The 17,564-nt window shown below is 48.5% G+C and overlaps 1 protein-coding gene across 3 annotated transcripts in view; it reads left to right on the top strand.

Annotated features, from left to right (window-relative positions):
• The window catches only part of LOC115474923 (vascular endothelial growth factor receptor kdr-like), a 344,006-nt gene that overhangs the window by 158,522 nt on the left and 167,920 nt on the right, over positions 1–17,564 (top strand). For all 3 annotated transcript variants that reach the window (XM_030210630.1, XM_030210628.1, XM_030210631.1), the window contains exons 7-8: positions 3,366–3,528; positions 13,694–13,811. In XM_030210630.1, the coding sequence (XP_030066490.1) occupies positions 3,366–3,528; positions 13,694–13,811 (281 nt within the window). The remainder of the gene's footprint in view (positions 1–3,365; positions 3,529–13,693; positions 13,812–17,564) is intronic.

Below are 17,564 nucleotides of genomic sequence, written 5' to 3' on the forward strand. Positions count from 1 at the left end.
CTCTCTCTCACACAGTCACTCTCACACACACTCTCTCTCAAACATACACACTCCAAGGAAAACCTTGCTAGCGCCCGTTTCCTTTAAAACAGAAACGGGCCTTTTTTACTAGTATTACATATAGCATTGATTTTGATTTCTAGAGTCAGTTCTTTTTTCTTTAATTAAGAGGGGAAGTTATCAATGTGGGCTACCATTAAGACCTGCTTAGACTGTTAACCTCAGTTATTAATAACTAGGTCTCATTGCATAAAGTCAACGTGAGTTAGTGGCAAAATAAGACATCTTAACGTTGATAACCTACCCCCTTAATGTGAAGAGTTTCAGCCTCTGGTAACCAGAGCTGAGATTGTGATGTCATAATGCTTCATTCCAGCAATAAGAGCCAACCTCATCAGTGATGTCACAATGGCTTGATTGACCTGTACTTGACTCACTTTTATTACATGCAGTGATTTTGATTTATAGAGACATTTCTTTTTTTCATGAATTAAGGAGGGGGGGGGGGGGGAGTTATCAATGTGGACTACCATTAGGATGGGTAATATTACTGTTAACTGCAGTTATTGTGTAAAATGGGACCCATGAAAAAATAGCAACAGTTAGTGGTAAAATACCACATCTTAAAGGTAGCCCACATTGATAACTTCCCCTCTAAGTGTACAAATGACACTTAAATTAAGGTGATCTGTTATATAATCAGGGGAGTAATGCCACTTGAAAATTCTTACAGACTGCCACCCACGGCACTATCCGGATAGTGCCAGGGGCTGGGAGAGGAAGGAATGAGAGCTGAGTTTGGTCCTTCCACCCAGCTATACAAATAGTTGGTGATATTTAGCCACTGTAGGTATAGATAAACAGTTTAATTTAAGCCATCAAAAAGGAAAGGCACAAACTTTGATTTAATTGCTATGACCAGCATTTCAACAAATGCTGGCAACAAGGTTTAAACATTTTTCCGAAAGTATCATTTAGAAAGAAAACAATGCTAGTCAAACTTGTGTAAAAACAGAGGAAACATTTTAATGCAATGTACATAGGTAAAAAAGCAATGTGACTGCATAAATCAACTGTCTGAAAATGGCCCCCATTCAGTCGCCCATGATCACACTGCATGCACACTGAGCCACCTGGAGAGATGGCATTCTCAGGGAATCTCAGGGGATTGTAAAGAGCAGGGGTGTAGCTACGTGGGGGCCTGGGCCTCTGAAGATTTGGCCCTGGACCCTCCTGTCGACGACCCTCTCAACCCCCCTCCCGCTCCCAAACTGTCGTCGCCTACCTTTGCTGGTGGGGGACCCCAACCCCCGCCAGCCGAGGTCCTCTTCTTCCTTCATTCTGTTTCTGAGTCTGACATCCTCCACATTGTATGTGCAGGACGTCAGACTCACAGAAACAGAACGAAGCCTTGCAGATCAGCCTGCGAGGTCCTCTTCTTCCGGCGCAAGGCTTCGTTCTGTTTCTGTGAGTCTGATGTCCTGCACGTACAACATGCAGGACGTCAAACTCACAGAAACAGAACGAAGCCTTGCAGATCAGCCAGCCAAGGTCCTCTCTTCAGGCGCAAGGCTTCGTTCTGTTTCTGTGAATCTGACGTCCTGCACGTACAACGTGTAGGACATCAGACTCAAAAACAGAACGAAGGAAGACGAGGACCTTGGCTAGCTGGGGTTGGGGTCCCCCGCCAGCAAAGGTAGGCGACTGTGGGGGAGGGTTGGCGGGGGAGGGGGTCAAGAGGGTCGTCGGCAGGGGGGGTTCAAAGTTGTTGTTGGTGGTGGTGGTGGTGGTGGCGGCGGCGGGGGGGCTGGCAGTGGCAGCAGGGGGGGTCGGCAATGGCGGGGGGGGGGGGTCGCAGCGCCGGGGGGGGCTAAAATGTGCCCCCTCACCTCAGGCTCTGGACCCCCCTTCCTCCGAAGTCTGGCTACGCCCCTGGAAAAGAGGGATATGAAGTGTATGTATAGATGACTGAATTTTCAGCTGCACATGCAATATTCCCAGGAAAAACAGGGACAAACATCCACAGGTCCTTTATACTTGCGGCAAGTCTCACAGTGAAAGTGTGTGTGCACAGATTGTTGGGTAACAATTCTATTATTCTAGTGCTTATATCTCGCTTATATCTACTCAGGAATCAAATGGGTAACATAACACAGATACCAAGGCAGCTAATTTGCCATAAGAAAAGAACATAGATCAAAATTAAAATTCACTAATTAAGATCATAGAATTTACTGAAAAGAAAGGTCTTGAAATCCTTGTGAAATTGAAAATAATTAGGGAACGATCTAATTTGCAAAGGTACCATATTCCAAATCTTACGGACAGATAACAAAAAGAGCTTACATTAAATCGTTTCACTTTAATATTTTTACCAATGAAATTCCCAATTTAAGTATAGCACTGAAATGAGAACTTAGTCTCGTAGAGGAGAAAGTTAATAATTCAGTAAGAGATAATGGACAACTTCCCCAAATAACTTTATATACCCAGCATGTTACCTTGAACTCCACCCTAGCTTCAACAGGCAATAACAAAGGAGATGCCCGATCAAAGTTTTTACACCTATAAATTAATTTTGCCGCTGTGTTCTGAAGAAGTTGAAGTTGATATAAAAACTAGTAAAAGAGGCCCGTTTCAGAGCAAATAAAACGGGCGCTAGCAAGGTTTTCGTCGGCAACACCCCCCCCCCCCGCCAACCACTTCGTTGTTCTGCCATTGCTCCGCCCCCAACATCATGACGTTTGACGCGAGGGCGAGGCCCGGAGCGATTTCCCACCCTCTCTGCCTCCCTCCCTGCCAACCCCTTCATTGTTCTGCCATTGCTCCGCCCTCGAGGGTGGGGCTCAGAGCGATTTTGGTGGCTTCACCACCACGAACCTTCGAACCTTTTTGAAGGAAGTCAGGGCTTGGCTTCACTGACGTCAGTGTCTTCAGAACATTGAGGGTGAGTTTGATTATATTAGATTTATGATGTAATCCAGTGTAAAAAATCATATAAGAATATCTGTTATTTAATCAAACACCATTCCGGTTGAGTGTTCAAAGCATGGTGACCGAATACCTACAGAAGTTGTCCTAATACAGGTAGGTTGAAAGTTATCCCCTTGCTAAGATACAGTATTGAAGACAGCTGATTGATTGATTGGCGTCTAACGAGGAGAAATAGAGTTAAAATGTGCATGCAAAGGGAGATAACTGAGAAAGAAGGAATGTCTTTTGTACCAATGAGGTACACTGAGTGCTGGGCATTTATTTGGTTATAGAAGGTGGAAACGTAACTGCTTTTTGTCCAATGAAAGGAGACATCCTCATCCTTAAGAAGGAGAATTAAGCTGTTGTTCTTTTTGACCCTTCTTCTCTAGCACTTCTCCCCTACTGCGAAAGACATACTTATGGAGGGCAACGTGTACACATGCCTCTCAACTCTGATCATACCGAATGTTACCATGGAAGATCGGGGCGTGTACTCGTGCAAAGAGCAGAACGAGAAGCAGCTGGAAAAGAGTGTCACGATCACCGTGCTGAGTAAGCAGCTCCTTTAGGAAGGGAGAGGGGAGATGTTTCTTCAGGGCCTCATTACTGAGCTCATGTCCTTAAAGGAAGTATGAAGTCCTTATTATTTCAGAAAAACAAAACGTGCTGGACTTGCTTTGTCCTTATTTGTCTGTGGTTTCTCTACATTTCTGAATCGGAGAAGAAGTTGGTGGCACCCAGAAAGCGCAGTGGGGGGTAAATTTGTAGGCCATTTCTGAAGGTCAGCAATGTTTTAGGTTCAGAAATAGGCATTCAAGAAAATTGTCTGCTGTGCATAAAACTATGCTGAGCCAGCTCATCGGCATCCTTTTACCCTGAATACGTCTAGGTATTCCCAGGGGCACAGTTTACACTTGGCCGTGCAGATAAGGGTGAAATAAATTGGGACATCTGTAGAAGCCCGAGAGCAGGTGTAAGCGTGGCTGCCTACTTTCCAGGGTTGGGGGAGGGTAACTTATAAAGGCAGTTATGCGCTTAAACACAACACATCACCACTTCACCTTATAGTCTAACTGGTCTCTTTCTATGCCTATTATCCTATTCTCTATACAACTCCAAATGTAACTTACTACTCTGGAATGGCGAAAGCCATAACCGAACATTGTAAGCCACATTGAGGCTGCAAAAAGGTGGGAAAATGTGGGATACAAATGCAACAAATAAAAATAAAATAAAAATTCCCTTTATAACATAGGTGTAACTTAAACACATTTCTGCTGCACAAGGTAGGTGCCCTGCTAAATATTTATTTATTTATTACATTTGTACCCCGCGCTTTCCCACTCAAAGTAGGTTCAATGCTGCTTACATAGTAATTGGGACTACAAAGTATTGGTGGAGAGAAATAAGTTGAGTATTATCGGAGTAATAAAAGAAATAGGAATGTAGGAATGCAGGGATGAGGGGAGTAGGAGAAGTATGAGCAAGGGTAAGTGAGCAATTGGAGGGTAGATGAGGCGGAGGGGGATGGGCAAGAGTGAAGGGAGTAGGAGAGGTGTAAGGGTAAGTGAGCAATTGGAGGGTAGATGAGGCGGAGGGGAATGGGCAAGAGTGAAGGGAGTAGGAGAGGTGTAAGGGTAAGTGAGCAATTGGAGGGGTAGATGAGGCGGAGGGGGATGGGCAAGAGTGAAGGGAGTAGGAGAGGTGTAAGGGTAAGTGAGCAATTGGAGGGGTAGATGAGGCGGAGGGGGATGGGCAAGAGTGAAGGGAGTAGGAGAGGTGTAAGGGTAGGTGAGCAATTGGAGGGGTAGATGAGGCGGAAGGGGAATGGGCAAGAGTGAAGGGAAGAGGAGAGGTGTAAGGGTAAGTGAGCAATTGGAGGGGTAGATGAGGCGGAAGGGGAATGGGCAAGAGTGAAGGGAGTAGGAGAGGTGTGAGTAAGGGTAGGTGAGCAATTGGAGGGGTAGATGAGGCAGAGGGGGATGGGCAAGAGTGAAGGGAGTAGGAGAGGTGTAAGGGTAAGTGAGCAATTGGAGGGGTAGATGAGGCGGAAGGGGATGGGCAAGAGTGAAGGGAGTAGGAGAGGTGTGAGTAAGGGTAGGTGAGCAATTGGAGGGGTAGATGAGGCGGAGGGGAATGGGCAAGAGTGAAGGGAGTAGGAGAGGTGTACGGGTCGGTGAGCAATTGGAGGGGTAGATGAGGCGGAAGGGGATGGGCAAGAGTGAAGGGAGTAGGAGAGGTGTGAGTAAGGGTATGTGAGCAATTGGAGGGGTAGATGAGGCGGAAGGGGAATGGGCAAGAGTGAAGGGAGTAGGAGAGGTGTAAGGGTAAGTGAGCAATTGGAGGGGTAGATGAGGCGGAGGGGAATGGGTAAGAGTGAAGGGAGTAGGAGAGGTGTGAGTAAGGGTAGGTGAGCAATTGGAGGGGTAGATGAGGCAGAGGGGGATGGGCAAGAGTGAAGGGAGTAGGAGAGGTGTAAGGGTAGGTGAGCAATTGGAGGGGTAGATGAGGCGGAAGGGGATGGACAAGAGTGAAGGGAGTAGGAGAGGTGTGAGTAAGGGTAGGTGAGCAATTGGAGGGGTAGATGAGGCGGAAGGGGAATGGGCAAGTGAAGGGAGTAGGAGAGGTGTGAGTAAGGGTAGGTGAGCAATTGGAGGGGTAGATGAGGCAGAGGGGGATGGGCAAGAGTGAAGGGAGTAGGAGAGGTGTAAGGGTAGGTGAGCAATTGGAGGGGTAGATGAGGCGGAAGGGGATGGGCAAGAGTGAAGGGAGTAGGAGAGGTGTGAGTAAGGGTAGGTGAGCAATTGGAGGGGTAGATGAGGCAGAGGGGAATGGGTAAGAGTGAAGGGAGTAGGAGAGGTTTGAGTAAGGGTAGGTGAGCAATTGGAGGGGTAGATGAGGCGGAGGGGAATGGGTAAGAGTGAAGGGAGTAGGAGAGGTGTGAGTAAGGGTAGGTGAGCAATTGGAGGGGTAGATGAGGCAGAGGGGGATGGGCAAGAGTGAAGGGAGTAGGAGAGGTGTAAGGGTAGGTGAGCAATTGGAGGGGTAGATGAGGCGGAAGGGGATGGGCAAGAGTGAAGGGAGTAGGAGAGGTGTGAGTAAGGGTAGGTGAGCAATTGGAGGGGTAGATGAGGCGGAAGGGGAATGGGCAAGTGAAGGGAGTAGGAGAGGTGTGAGTAAGGGTAGGTGAGCAATTGGAGGGGTAGATGAGGCAGAGGGGGATGGGCAAGAGTGAAGGGAGTAGGAGAGGTGTAAGGGTAGGTGAGCAATTGGAGGGGTAGATGAGGCGGAAGGGGATGGGCAAGAGTGAAGGGAGTAGGAGAGGTGTGAGTAAGGGTAGGTGAGCAATTGGAGGGGTAGATGAGGCGGAAGGGGAATGGGCAAGAGTGAAGGGAGTAGGAGAGGTGTGAGTAAGGGTAGGTGAGCAATTGGAGGGGTAGATGAGGCGGAAGGGGATGGGCAAGAGTGAAGGGAGTAGGAGAGGTGCGAGTAAGGGTAGGTGAGCAATTGGAGGGGTAGATGAGGCAGAGGGGAATGGGTAAGAGTGAAGGGAGTAGGAGAGGTTTGAGTAAGGGTAGGTGAGCAATTGGAGGGGTAGATGAGGCGGAGGGGGATGGGCAAGAGTGAAGGGAGTAGGAGAGGTGTGAGTAAGGGTAGGTGAGCAATTGGAGGGGTAGATGAGGCGGAAGGGGATGGGCAAGAGTGAAGGGAGTAGGAGAGGTGTAAGGGTAAGTGAGCAATTGGAGGGGTAGATGAGGCGGAAGGGGATGGGCAAGAGTGAAGGGAGTAGGAGAGGTGTGAGTAAGGGTAGGTGAGCAATTGGAGGGTAGATGAAGGGGAATGGGCAAGAGTGAAGGGAGTAGGAGAGGTGTAAGGGTAAGTGAGCAATTGGAGGGGTAGATGAGGCGGAGGGGAATGGGTAAGAGTGACGGGAGTAGGAGAGGTGTGAGTAAGGGTAGGTGAGCAATTGGAGGGGTAGATGAGGCAGAGGGGGATGGGCAAGAGTGAAGGGAGTAGGAGAGGTGTAAGGGTAGGTGAGCAATTGGAGGGGTAGATGAGGCGGAAGGGGATGGGCAAGAGTGAAGGGAGTAGGAGAGGTGTGAGTAAGGGTAGGTGAGCAATTGGAGGGGTAGATGAGGCGGAAGGGGAATGGGCAAGAGTGAAGGGAGTAGGAGAGGTGTGAGTAAGGGTAGGTGAGCAATTGGAGGGGTAGATGAGGCGGAAGGGGAATGGGCAAGTGAAGGGAGTAGGAGAGGTGTGAGTAAGGGTAGGTGAGCAATTGGAGGGGTAGATGAGGCAGAGGGGGATGGGCAAGAGTGAAGGGAGTAGGAGAGGTGTAAGGGTAGGTGAGCAATTGGAGGGGTAGATGAGGCGGAAGGGGATGGGCAAGAGTGAAGGGAGTAGGAGAGGTGTGAGTAAGGGTAGGTGAGCAATTGGAGGGGTAGATGAGGCGGAAGGGGAATGGGCAAGTGAAGGGAGTAGGAGAGGTGTGAGTAAGGGTAGGTGAGCAATTGGAGGGGTAGATGAGGCGGAAGGGGAATGGGCAAGAGTGAAGGGAGTAGGAGAGGTGTAAGGGTCGGTGAGCAATTGGAGGGGTAGATGAGGCGGAAGGGGATGGGCAAGAGTGAAGGGAGTAGGAGAGGTGTGAGTAAGGGTATGTGAGCAATTGGAGGGGTAGATGAGGCGGAAGGGGAATGGGCAAGAGTGAAGGGAGTAGGAGAGGTGTAAGGGTAGGTGAGCAATTGGAGGGGTAGATGAGGCGGAAGGGGAATGGGCAAGAGTGAAGGGAGTAGGAGAGGTGTAAGGGTAAGTGAGCAATTGGAGGGGTAGATGAGGCGGAGGGGAATGGGTAAGAGTGAAGGGAGTAGGAGAGGTGTGAGTAAGGGTAGGTGAGCAATTGGAGGGGTAGATGAGGCAGAGGGGGATGGGCAAGAGTGAAGGGAGTAGGAGAGGTGTAAGGGTAGGTGAGCAATTGGAGGGGTAGATGAGGCGGAAGGGGATGGGCAAGAGTGAAGGGAGTAGGAGAGGTGTGAGTAAGGGTAGGTGAGCAATTGGAGGGGTAGATGAGGCGGAAGGGGAATGGGCAAGTGAAGGGAGTAGGAGAGGTGTGAGTAAGGGTAGGTGAGCAATTGGAGGGGTAGATGAGGCGGAGGGGGATGGGCAAGAGTGAAGGGAGTAGGAGAGGTGTAAGGGTAGGTGAGCAATTGGAGGGGTAGATGAGGCGGAAGGGGATGGGCAAGAGTGAAGGGAGTAGGAGAGGTGTGAGTAAGGGTAGGTGAGCAATTGGAGGGGTAGATGAGGCGGAAGGGGAATGGGCAAGAGTGAAGGGAGTAAGAGAGGTGTGAGTAAGGGTAGGTGAGCAATTGGAGGGGTAGATGAGGCGGAAGGGGATGGGCAAGAGTGAAGGGAGTAGGAGAGGTGTGAGTAAGGGTAGGTGAGCAATTGGAGGGGTAGATGAGGCAGAGGGGAATGGGTAAGAGTGAAGGGAGTAGGAGAGGTTTGAGTAAGGGTAGATGAGCAATTGGAGGGGTAGATGAGGCGGAGGGGGATGGGCAAGAGTGAAGGGAGTAGGAGAGGTGTGAGTAAGGGTAGGTGAGCAATTGGAGGGGTAGATGAGGCGGAAGGGGATGGGCAAGAGTGAAGGGAGTAGGAGAGGTGTAAGGGTAAGTGAGCAATTGGAGGGGTAGATGAGGCGGAAGGGGATGGGCAAGAGTGAAGGGAGTAGGAGAGGTGTGAGTAAGGGTAGGTGAGCAATTGGAGGGGTAGATGAAGGGGAATGGGCAAGAGTGAAGGGAGTAGGAGAGGTGTAAGGGTAAGTGAGCAATTGGAGGGGTAGATGAGGCGGAGGGGAATGGGTAAGAGTGACGGGAGTAGGAGAGGTGTGAGTAAGGGTAGGTGAGCAATTGGAGGGGTAGATGAGGCAGAGGGGGATGGGCAAGAGTGAAGGGAGTAGGAGAGGTGTAAGGGTAGGTGAGCAATTGGAGGGGTAGATGAGGCGGAAGGGGATGGGCAAGAGTGAAGGGAGTAGGAGAGGTGTGAGTAAGGGTAGGTGAGCAATTGGAGGGGTAGATGAGGCGGAAGGGGAATGGGCAAGAGTGAAGGGAGTAGGAGAGGTGTGAGTAAGGGTAGGTGAGCAATTGGAGGGGTAGATGAGGCGGAAGGGGAATGGGCAAGTGAAGGGAGTAGGAGAGGTGTGAGTAAGGGTAGGTGAGCAATTGGAGGGGTAGATGAGGCAGAGGGGGATGGGCAAGAGTGAAGGGAGTAGGAGAGGTGTAAGGGTAGGTGAGCAATTGGAGGGGTAGATGAGGCGGAAGGGGATGGGCAAGAGTGAAGGGAGTAGGAGAGGTGTGAGAAAGGGTAGGTGAGCAATTGGAGGGGTAGATGAGGCGGAAGGGGAATGGGCATGTGAAGGGAGTAGGAGAGGTGTGAGTAAGGGTAGGTGAGCAATTGGAGGGGTAGATGAGGCGGAAGGGGAATGGGCAAGAGTGAAGGGAGTAGGAGAGGTGTAAGGGTCGGTGAGCAATTGGAGGGGTAGATGAGGCGGAAGGGGATGGGCAAGAGTGAAGGGAGTAGGAGAGGTGTGAGTAAGGGTATGTGAGCAATTGGAGGGGTAGATGAGGCGGAAGGGGAATGGGCAAGAGTGAAGGGAGTAGGAGAGGTGTAAGGGTAGGTGAGCAATTGGAGGGGTAGATGAGGCGGAAGGGGAATGGGCAAGAGTGAAGGGAGTAGGAGAGGTGTAAGGGTAAGTGAGCAATTGGAGGGGTAGATGAGGCGGAGGGGAATGGGTAAGAGTGAAGGGAGTAGGAGAGGTGTGAGTAAGGGTAGGTGAGCAATTGGAGGGGTAGATGAGGCAGAGGGGGATGGGCAAGAGTGAAGGGAGTAGGAGAGGTGTAAGGGTAGGTGAGCAATTGGAGGGGTAGATGAGGCGGAAGGGGATGGGCAAGAGTGAAGGGAGTAGGAGAGGTGTGAGTAAGGGTAGGTGAGCAATTGGAGGGGTAGATGAGGCGGAAGGGGAATGGGCAAGTGAAGGGAGTAGGAGAGGTGTGAGTAAGGGTAGGTGAGCAATTGGAGGGGTAGATGAGGCAGAGGGGGATGGGCAAGAGTGAAGGGAGTAGGAGAGGTGTAAGGGTAGGTGAGCAATTGGAGGGGTAGATGAGGCGGAAGGGGATGGGCAAGAGTGAAGGGAGTAGGAGAGGTGTGAGTAAGGGTAGGTGAGCAATTGGAGGGGTAGATGAGGCGGAAGGGGAATGGGCAAGAGTGAAGGGAGTAGGAGAGGTGTGAGTAAGGGTAGGTGAGCAATTGGAGGGGTAGATGAGGCGGAAGGGGATGGGCAAGAGTGAAGGGAGTAGGAGAGGTGTGAGTAAGGGTAGGTGAGCAATTGGAGGGGTAGATGAGGCAGAGGGGAATGGGTAAGAGTGAAGGGAGTAGGAGAGGTTTGAGTAAGGGTAGGTGAGCAATTGGAGGGGTAGATGAGGCGGAGGGGGATGGGCAAGAGTGAAGGGAGTAGGAGAGGTGTGAGTAAGGGTAGGTGAGCAATTGGAGGGGTAGATGAGGCGGAAGGGGATGGGCAAGAGTGAAGGGAGTAGGAGAGGTGTAAGGGTAAGTGAGCAATTGGAGGGGTAGATGAGGCGGAAGGGGATGGGCAAGAGTGAAGGGAGTAGGAGAGGTGTGAGTAAGGGTAGGTGAGCAATTGGAGGGGTAGATGAAGGGGAATGGGCAAGAGTGAAGGGAGTAGGAGAGGTGTAAGGGTAAGTGAGCAATTGGAGGGGTAGATGAGGCGGAGGGGAATGGGTAAGAGTGACGGGAGTAGGAGAGGTGTGAGTAAGGGTAGGTGAGCAATTGGAGGGGTAGATGAGGCAGAGGGGGATGGGCAAGAGTGAAGGGAGTAGGAGAGGTGTAAGGGTAGGTGAGCAATTGGAGGGGTAGATGAGGCGGAAGGGGATGGGCAAGAGTGAAGGGAGTAGGAGAGGTGTGAGTAAGGGTAGGTGAGCAATTGGAGGGGTAGATGAGGCGGAAGGGGAATGGGCAAGAGTGAAGGGAGTAGGAGAGGTGTGAGTAAGGGTAGGTGAGCAATTGGAGGGGTAGATGAGGCGGAAGGGGATGGGCAACAGTGAAGGGAGTAGGAGAGGTGTAAGGGTAGGTGAGCAATTGGAGGGGTAGATGAGGCGGAGGGGGATGGGCAAGAGTGAAGGGAGTAGGAGAGGTGTGAGTAAGGGTAGGTGAGCATTGGGGGAGGGGTCGATGAGGCGAAAGGGGATAGAACAAGGGAAAATGAGGCGGGAGATGTAGTCTTTGTCTCCTCGATATGTGATGAACAGATGGGTTTGTGGGAATTAATCTGGATCGTTTGGGTAGGCTTGCCTGACAGAAATACCCTCCACATGTCTTAGAGCATCTAAAAATGCCTCAGAAAAAAAAGCCTACTTGTGTTTAGAATTCTGGTTTTCTTTTATCTATTTTTATGCAACAGGCTCTATTTACAAAATATTTACTTTCATTTGCATAAGAAAGTGAAAGGGAACTGGGACTTGATATACTGCTTCTCTGAGGTTTTTGCAACTACATTCAAAGTGGTTTACATATATTCAGGTACTTATTTTGTACCAGGGGCAATGGAGGGTTAAGTGACTTGCCCAGAGTCACAAGGAGCTGCAGTGGGAATTGAACCCAGTTCCCCAGAATCGGAGTCTGCTGCACTAACCACTAGGCTACTCTTCCACTAGCAACATTCCATGTAGAATCTCAAATAGAGAAAGGGAAATGGGACTTGATATACCGCCTTTCTGAGGTTTTTGCAACTACATTCAAAGTGGTTTACATATATTCAGGTACTTATTTTGTACCAGGGGCAATGGAGGGTTAAGTGACTTGCCCAGAATCACAAGGAGCTGCAGTGGGAATTAAACCCAGTCCCTCAGGATCAAAGTTTGCTGCACTAACCACTAGGCTACTCCTCCGCTCATTCCACCAATAAGAGCCAACCTCATCAGTGATGTCACAATGGCTTGATTGCCTGATACTTGGCTCACTTCTGATATTGTGATGTCATAAGGGAAAGGGGGAAAGGGAAATGGGACTTGATATACTGCCTTTCTGAGATTTTTGCAACTACATTCAAAGCGGTTTACATATATTCAGGTACTTATTTTGTACCAGGAGCAATGGAGGGTTACGTGACTTGCCCAGAGTCACAGGAGCTGCAGTCATACTGGGTTAGACCAATGGTCCAGCTAGCCCAGTATCCTGCTTCCAACAGTGACCAATCCAGGTGACAATTACCTGGCAGAATCCCAATTAGTAGTGGAAAACTGTCCTGCAAAATATAGGTCCCATGGGGGGAACGGTGTCTGCGCATGTGTGTATGTGTGTGTGCATACACATGTATGTTTGTGAATGTGGTTATGCATGCTTGTTCACATGTTTGTGTGTGTGGGTGCTTATGTGCATTTGTGTGTGCTTGTACACATGTATGTTTGTGGGTGTCTGTACACATGTGTGGGTATTCATATGCATGTGTGTGTTTGCACGCTTCTACACATATATGTTTGTGTGTGCAGTTGTGTGTGGATGTATGTGCAAATATGTGTGGATGCACTTGTGTACATGTGTTTTTGTGGGGGAGTCTCCACATGTGTATGTATGTGTTTGTGTGTACATGTGCTTGTGCACATGCATGTGTTTGTATGTGGTGGTAAGGTCTCAGGCACAAAATGGAAGAGCACTAATTTTAATTTTGCCGCATGTCCATTTTCAGCCCAAAAAACGTTTTTTGCAGGTGCACTGAAAAATGCACCTGCGCACGTCCAATACACACGTCTACACCAGCGCAGGCCACTTTTTGGCGCACCTTAGTGAAAGGACCCCCTAGTGCGGTTAACCAAACCACACTTTTCTAAGAAGTACAGATGCCTAGGCGACCCCCTGTCACCTCCCAGGATTCACTGCTGCATGTGCAATGATTGAGCTACCAAATACAGTTGGCACTCTTGAACTGAGCTTTTATTCTGGAAACTGCAAGGGTTTGAACCTGTCCCAGTAAAATACTTTAGTAGAACCAGTAGAGGTCTCTGCTATCTAAGCAAAGCAGAATCTTACAGTCTATACCACAATGAACATGCATGTGATAGATTATTTATTTATTGCATTTGTACCCCACATTTTCCATCCTAATGGTAGGTTCAATGTGGCTTACAGTTTATTGAAGGAAGAGCAGTTTACATGTTTGAAACATTAGATTATGGGCCCTGTTTACTAAGCCGTTTATTATAATAAGTTAAAAGCACTATGTTGGAAATGTTTAGGTGAACTGTGAATTTTATTTCCTCTAAAAAGAGTTGGTTAATTCTGAGCCATGATCCCAAATTATTACATTTTCTAGATTATAGGGTAGGTAACTAAAGGGTCCTTTTATTAAAGTGTGTTAAATTTTGCAGATATTGTGCTTAAAAGCAAGAAATTAATGAACAGTAAGTGCAAATTTAAGGCAGCACCTATTAGGGGGCTTGTCTAGCATTTCTTTTGCAGGTCACGCATTAAAATGTCCTTTAATGCATGGGACCCTATTACATGCATACAGATTTATCTCATGCATATTCATTTGTGGTAATACTGAAAACCGGACTAGCTAGATGTGTCTCCAGAAGGTGAGAAGCAATGCCCTATGGTGTTTAAACTGTAACTTCATAGTGACCTCTGGATTTCTTTCTTTTCATTTCAGAAAATGGTTTCCTCAAGATTTTTTCCAACAGAAATCTGGTATATGAAGCCAATGAAGGTCGCAAGCGACTAAAAATAGCCCTGAAGGTGGACGCTTTGCCACACCCCAGTGTCACCTGGTGAGTCAGAGAAGCAGAACCTCTAGAGAGCAGTAGAGCTCAACTCAGTCCTCCAAGAACACACAGCCAGTCGGACTTTCAGGATGGATCAGCATTAGATGGATCTCTCATGCACATCTCTCTCAATGCCGATTCTTTAGGGATATCCTGAAAATGCTGACAAGCTGAGTGCATCCAAAGGAAAGGGTTGAGAGCTAATGACCATTTATCTTGGTTCGAGAAGGGGTACAGAAGGCATACATGGGTCCTTTTACTAAGGTGCGCTGAAAAATGGCCCGCGATAGTGTAGATGCGTGTTTTGGGTGTGCGCAGAATCATTTTTCAGCACACCTGTAAAAAAAGGTCTTTATAAAAATTTTTAAAATGAAAATTGCCGCGCGTCCATTTTGGTGTCTGAGTCCTTACCGCCAGCCATTGACCTAGTGATAAAGACTCATGCGGGCGGTAATGACCTACACGCGTCAAATGCCACTTGGTGCGCGACCAATCCGCACATCAGAAACTAAAAATGATTTTTCAGACGCGTGTATTGGACGCGTGCCAAAAATGAAATTACGACTTATTTTCTGCCAATATCGTTTTACCCACACTAGCCCACTCCTCAAGTCAGTTCACTGGCTCCCTGTCTGCTTCTGCGTACAGTTCAAACTTCTCTTACTGACCTTTAAATGCATCCATTCTGCAGCCCCCCCATTACATCTCCACTCTCATCTCTCCCTACATTCCTCCCCGTGACCTCCGCTCACTGGACAAATCTCTCTTGTCGTCCCCCTTCTCCTCCACTAATTCCATGCTTCATTCCTTTTCCCTCGTGGCACCTGGAATGGACTTCCTGAGCCTGTACGCCTAGCTCCATCTCTACCTGTTTTCAAATCTAGGCTGAAAACCCACCTTTTCACCACTGCTTTTGGCTCCTAGACACTACTCAATTGCCCTCCCTTTGTTCCTTCTCACCCAGTACTTTCCTCGCCCTTAATTGTCGTCTGTCTGTATTTTTAGATTGTAAGCTCTATCGAGCAGGGACTGTCTCTCTGTGTCAGGTGTTCAGTGCTGCGTGTGTCTGGTAGTGCTATACAAATGTTAATAATAAGTTGCACTTGATAGCCGGGCGGTAACTCCATTTTGGTGGGTGTTGGGTATGTATAGATGCTTACATGGCTTAGTAAAAGGGCCCCATAGCTTTTTATCATGAGCAATAGTCAAAACATCTCCATCTGTATCACTGGAGTGTTGCCCATTGGCAGAAGCGGAGCCAGGTTGACGGCGCAGGGGGAGCGAAAGCGGCGCGAGAGAGGACTTCCGCCGGCCCAGCACACATTTTCAATGCAACACGAGAAAAAAATAGGCGCTGGTGCCGGCAGAACTCCGTTTGGGGGAGCAGCCGCTCCCCTGGCGCCCCACCTAGCTGCGCCACTGCCCCATTGGCAGTGGGCCCTGCTCTCATCTAAGAGGCATTATTACTGATGCTATAGGGTGAGCACTGATGATCACTTTACGCTGTCGCACTCATTCCATACATTGTTAGATGCAGGGCTTTTTTTGAGGGGGTACTGAGTACCGGCACCTTTTTCATTGTCTGCTAAAATTCACCCATGGATTGCAAGTTTTAATGAAAGAGCTCAGGCTCTACACACCAATTCTGCCTTGTCATAGATTCTGTGACTGGTTGCAGGGGGCCTGGCTATTGTGGGGAGGGTCCTTCAGTGATCACCCCACCCCTGAAGGGTGGTCTAGCATTTGAGTACCAGCACCTTTTTTGCTAGATTAAATGCACTGGTTAGATGTAACATTAAAACATGAATGGTAATGGACCCTCCATCAAGATGTATAAATGAGTATTCAAGACCACCTGAATTGTGCAGAACCCATTCATTATATACATTTATGCTCGTTCATTTAGTACGTGGTGTTAATTTTGTTTGATAGAGACAAGGTTTTTTTCTTTTTTGGTTTTTTTGTTGGTTGTTTTTCTCCTGTTAGGAGCTTTTGTACACTGATTCTCTGTGGCCCTGATAATCGGGCAGCGTGCGTCAAATGTGACTGCACTGACTATTACTGCCACGGTAGAAAATAGAAAATTATTTTCTATCGCAGGAATGTGCACATGCCAACTTCAGAACTACCGTCGGGCTCCTGTGCTACCTTGGCAGTAGGGCCGATTTGGCACACACTACTTACGTGGTAACCCTACCACGCCTTTCTGAAAGCTCTGGTGAAATGGTGCATTACTGGGACATATTTCTAAACTGCTGTGTCTCAGTGCCATAGTTTAATAAATTCAGCGCTACTTATCTGCATGTTCTCAGCTGGGGTCATGTGAGATGGCGGACTCCCCATCTTTAGAGGAGCAAAAAGACCTGTAAGGACACCCCCACCTTTAAAAAAAAAAAAACCTAGTGGCCCACTCTTATTCTTGCCCTAATTGCTACCAGTGACATTTTGGAATCTGCATGTCTGGCTCTTGGACAGTTTATTTATTTATTTAGATTTTGCTGACACCTTTTTCAGTAGTAGCTCAAGGTGAGTTACATTCAGGTACTCTGGATATTTCTCTGTCCCAGGAGGGCTCACAATCTAAGTTTGTACCTGAGGCAATGGAGGGTTAAGTGACTTGCCCAAGATTGCAAGGAGCAGCAGTGGGATTTGAACCAGCCACCTCTGGATGTCAAGACCCACTAGGCCACTCCTCCACCCCAAAGAATCTTGTTACTCTGAGGTTCTACATGGAATGTTGCTACACTTTTAAATTCTGCATGGAATCTTGTTATTCTTTAGAATTCTAGAAATTTATTTATTTAGATTTTGCTCACACCTTTTTCAGTAGTAGCTCAAGGTGAGTTACATTCAGGTACACTGGATATTTCTCTGTCCCAGGAGGACTCACAATCTAAGATTGTACCTGAGGCAATGGAGGGTTAAGTGACTTGCCCAAGATCACAAGGAGCAGCAGTGGGATTTGAACTGGCCACCTCTGGATTGCAAGACTGGTGCTCTAACCACTCGGCCACTCCTCCACTCTCTGTTCTGTTGTGTACATAACAGAACCTTTCTTTACCCCCCTCCCTCCTAAAAAAAAGAACAGAAAGTCAAACCTTGTGTATTAAATGCTGATCTTCCAACCTCTGGAGTCAGTTTTGGCAGGTTCATATATGTTCTTCTCTTCATACTAATGGGTTAAAAAAGTTGTTTAAAGAGGCTGCCTGTAGGTGGACAGTGGCCAACAGATAGTGTTATCCTCTTGTAGGAGAAAATGACTCTCAAATTGACATTCTCTGATAATTACTGGGATGTTTTCTGTATGCAGCAACATCTGGCAGCTCTCCACTTTCTACAGGTTCTATCCAGTTACAGCCCTCAGGGCTGGCATTAGAAGAAGTACAGCCAGGGCAACATGTCACAGGGAACCTCAAGCTTGTTAGTGGGCTTTGAAGACCCTTTCCAAATATCTGCTCTGGGCCCCAGGATGTCCAACAACAGCCCTGGTCACTGTGAGACCATGCAGTTTGAAGACAGACTTTGCAGGGAACACATGGAGGGGCATAATCGAATGCGGACGCCCATCTCCATGGGCGACTAACTCTGAGGACGGGTCCGCCAAGGGGCGGGACAGACTGTATTTTCGAAAAAGATGGGCGTCCATCTTTTGTTTCGATAATACGGTTGGTGCCGGGCAAATGCATTGGATTTGGGCGGATTTGAGATGGGCGGTATCGGTTTTCAGCGATAATGGAAACCGAAGCCGCCCAGCTCAAA

The sequence above is a fragment of the Microcaecilia unicolor genome, chromosome 7 (genome assembly GCF_901765095.1).
Source record: "Microcaecilia unicolor chromosome 7, aMicUni1.1, whole genome shotgun sequence".
NCBI lineage: Eukaryota > Metazoa > Chordata > Amphibia > Gymnophiona > Siphonopidae > Microcaecilia > Microcaecilia unicolor.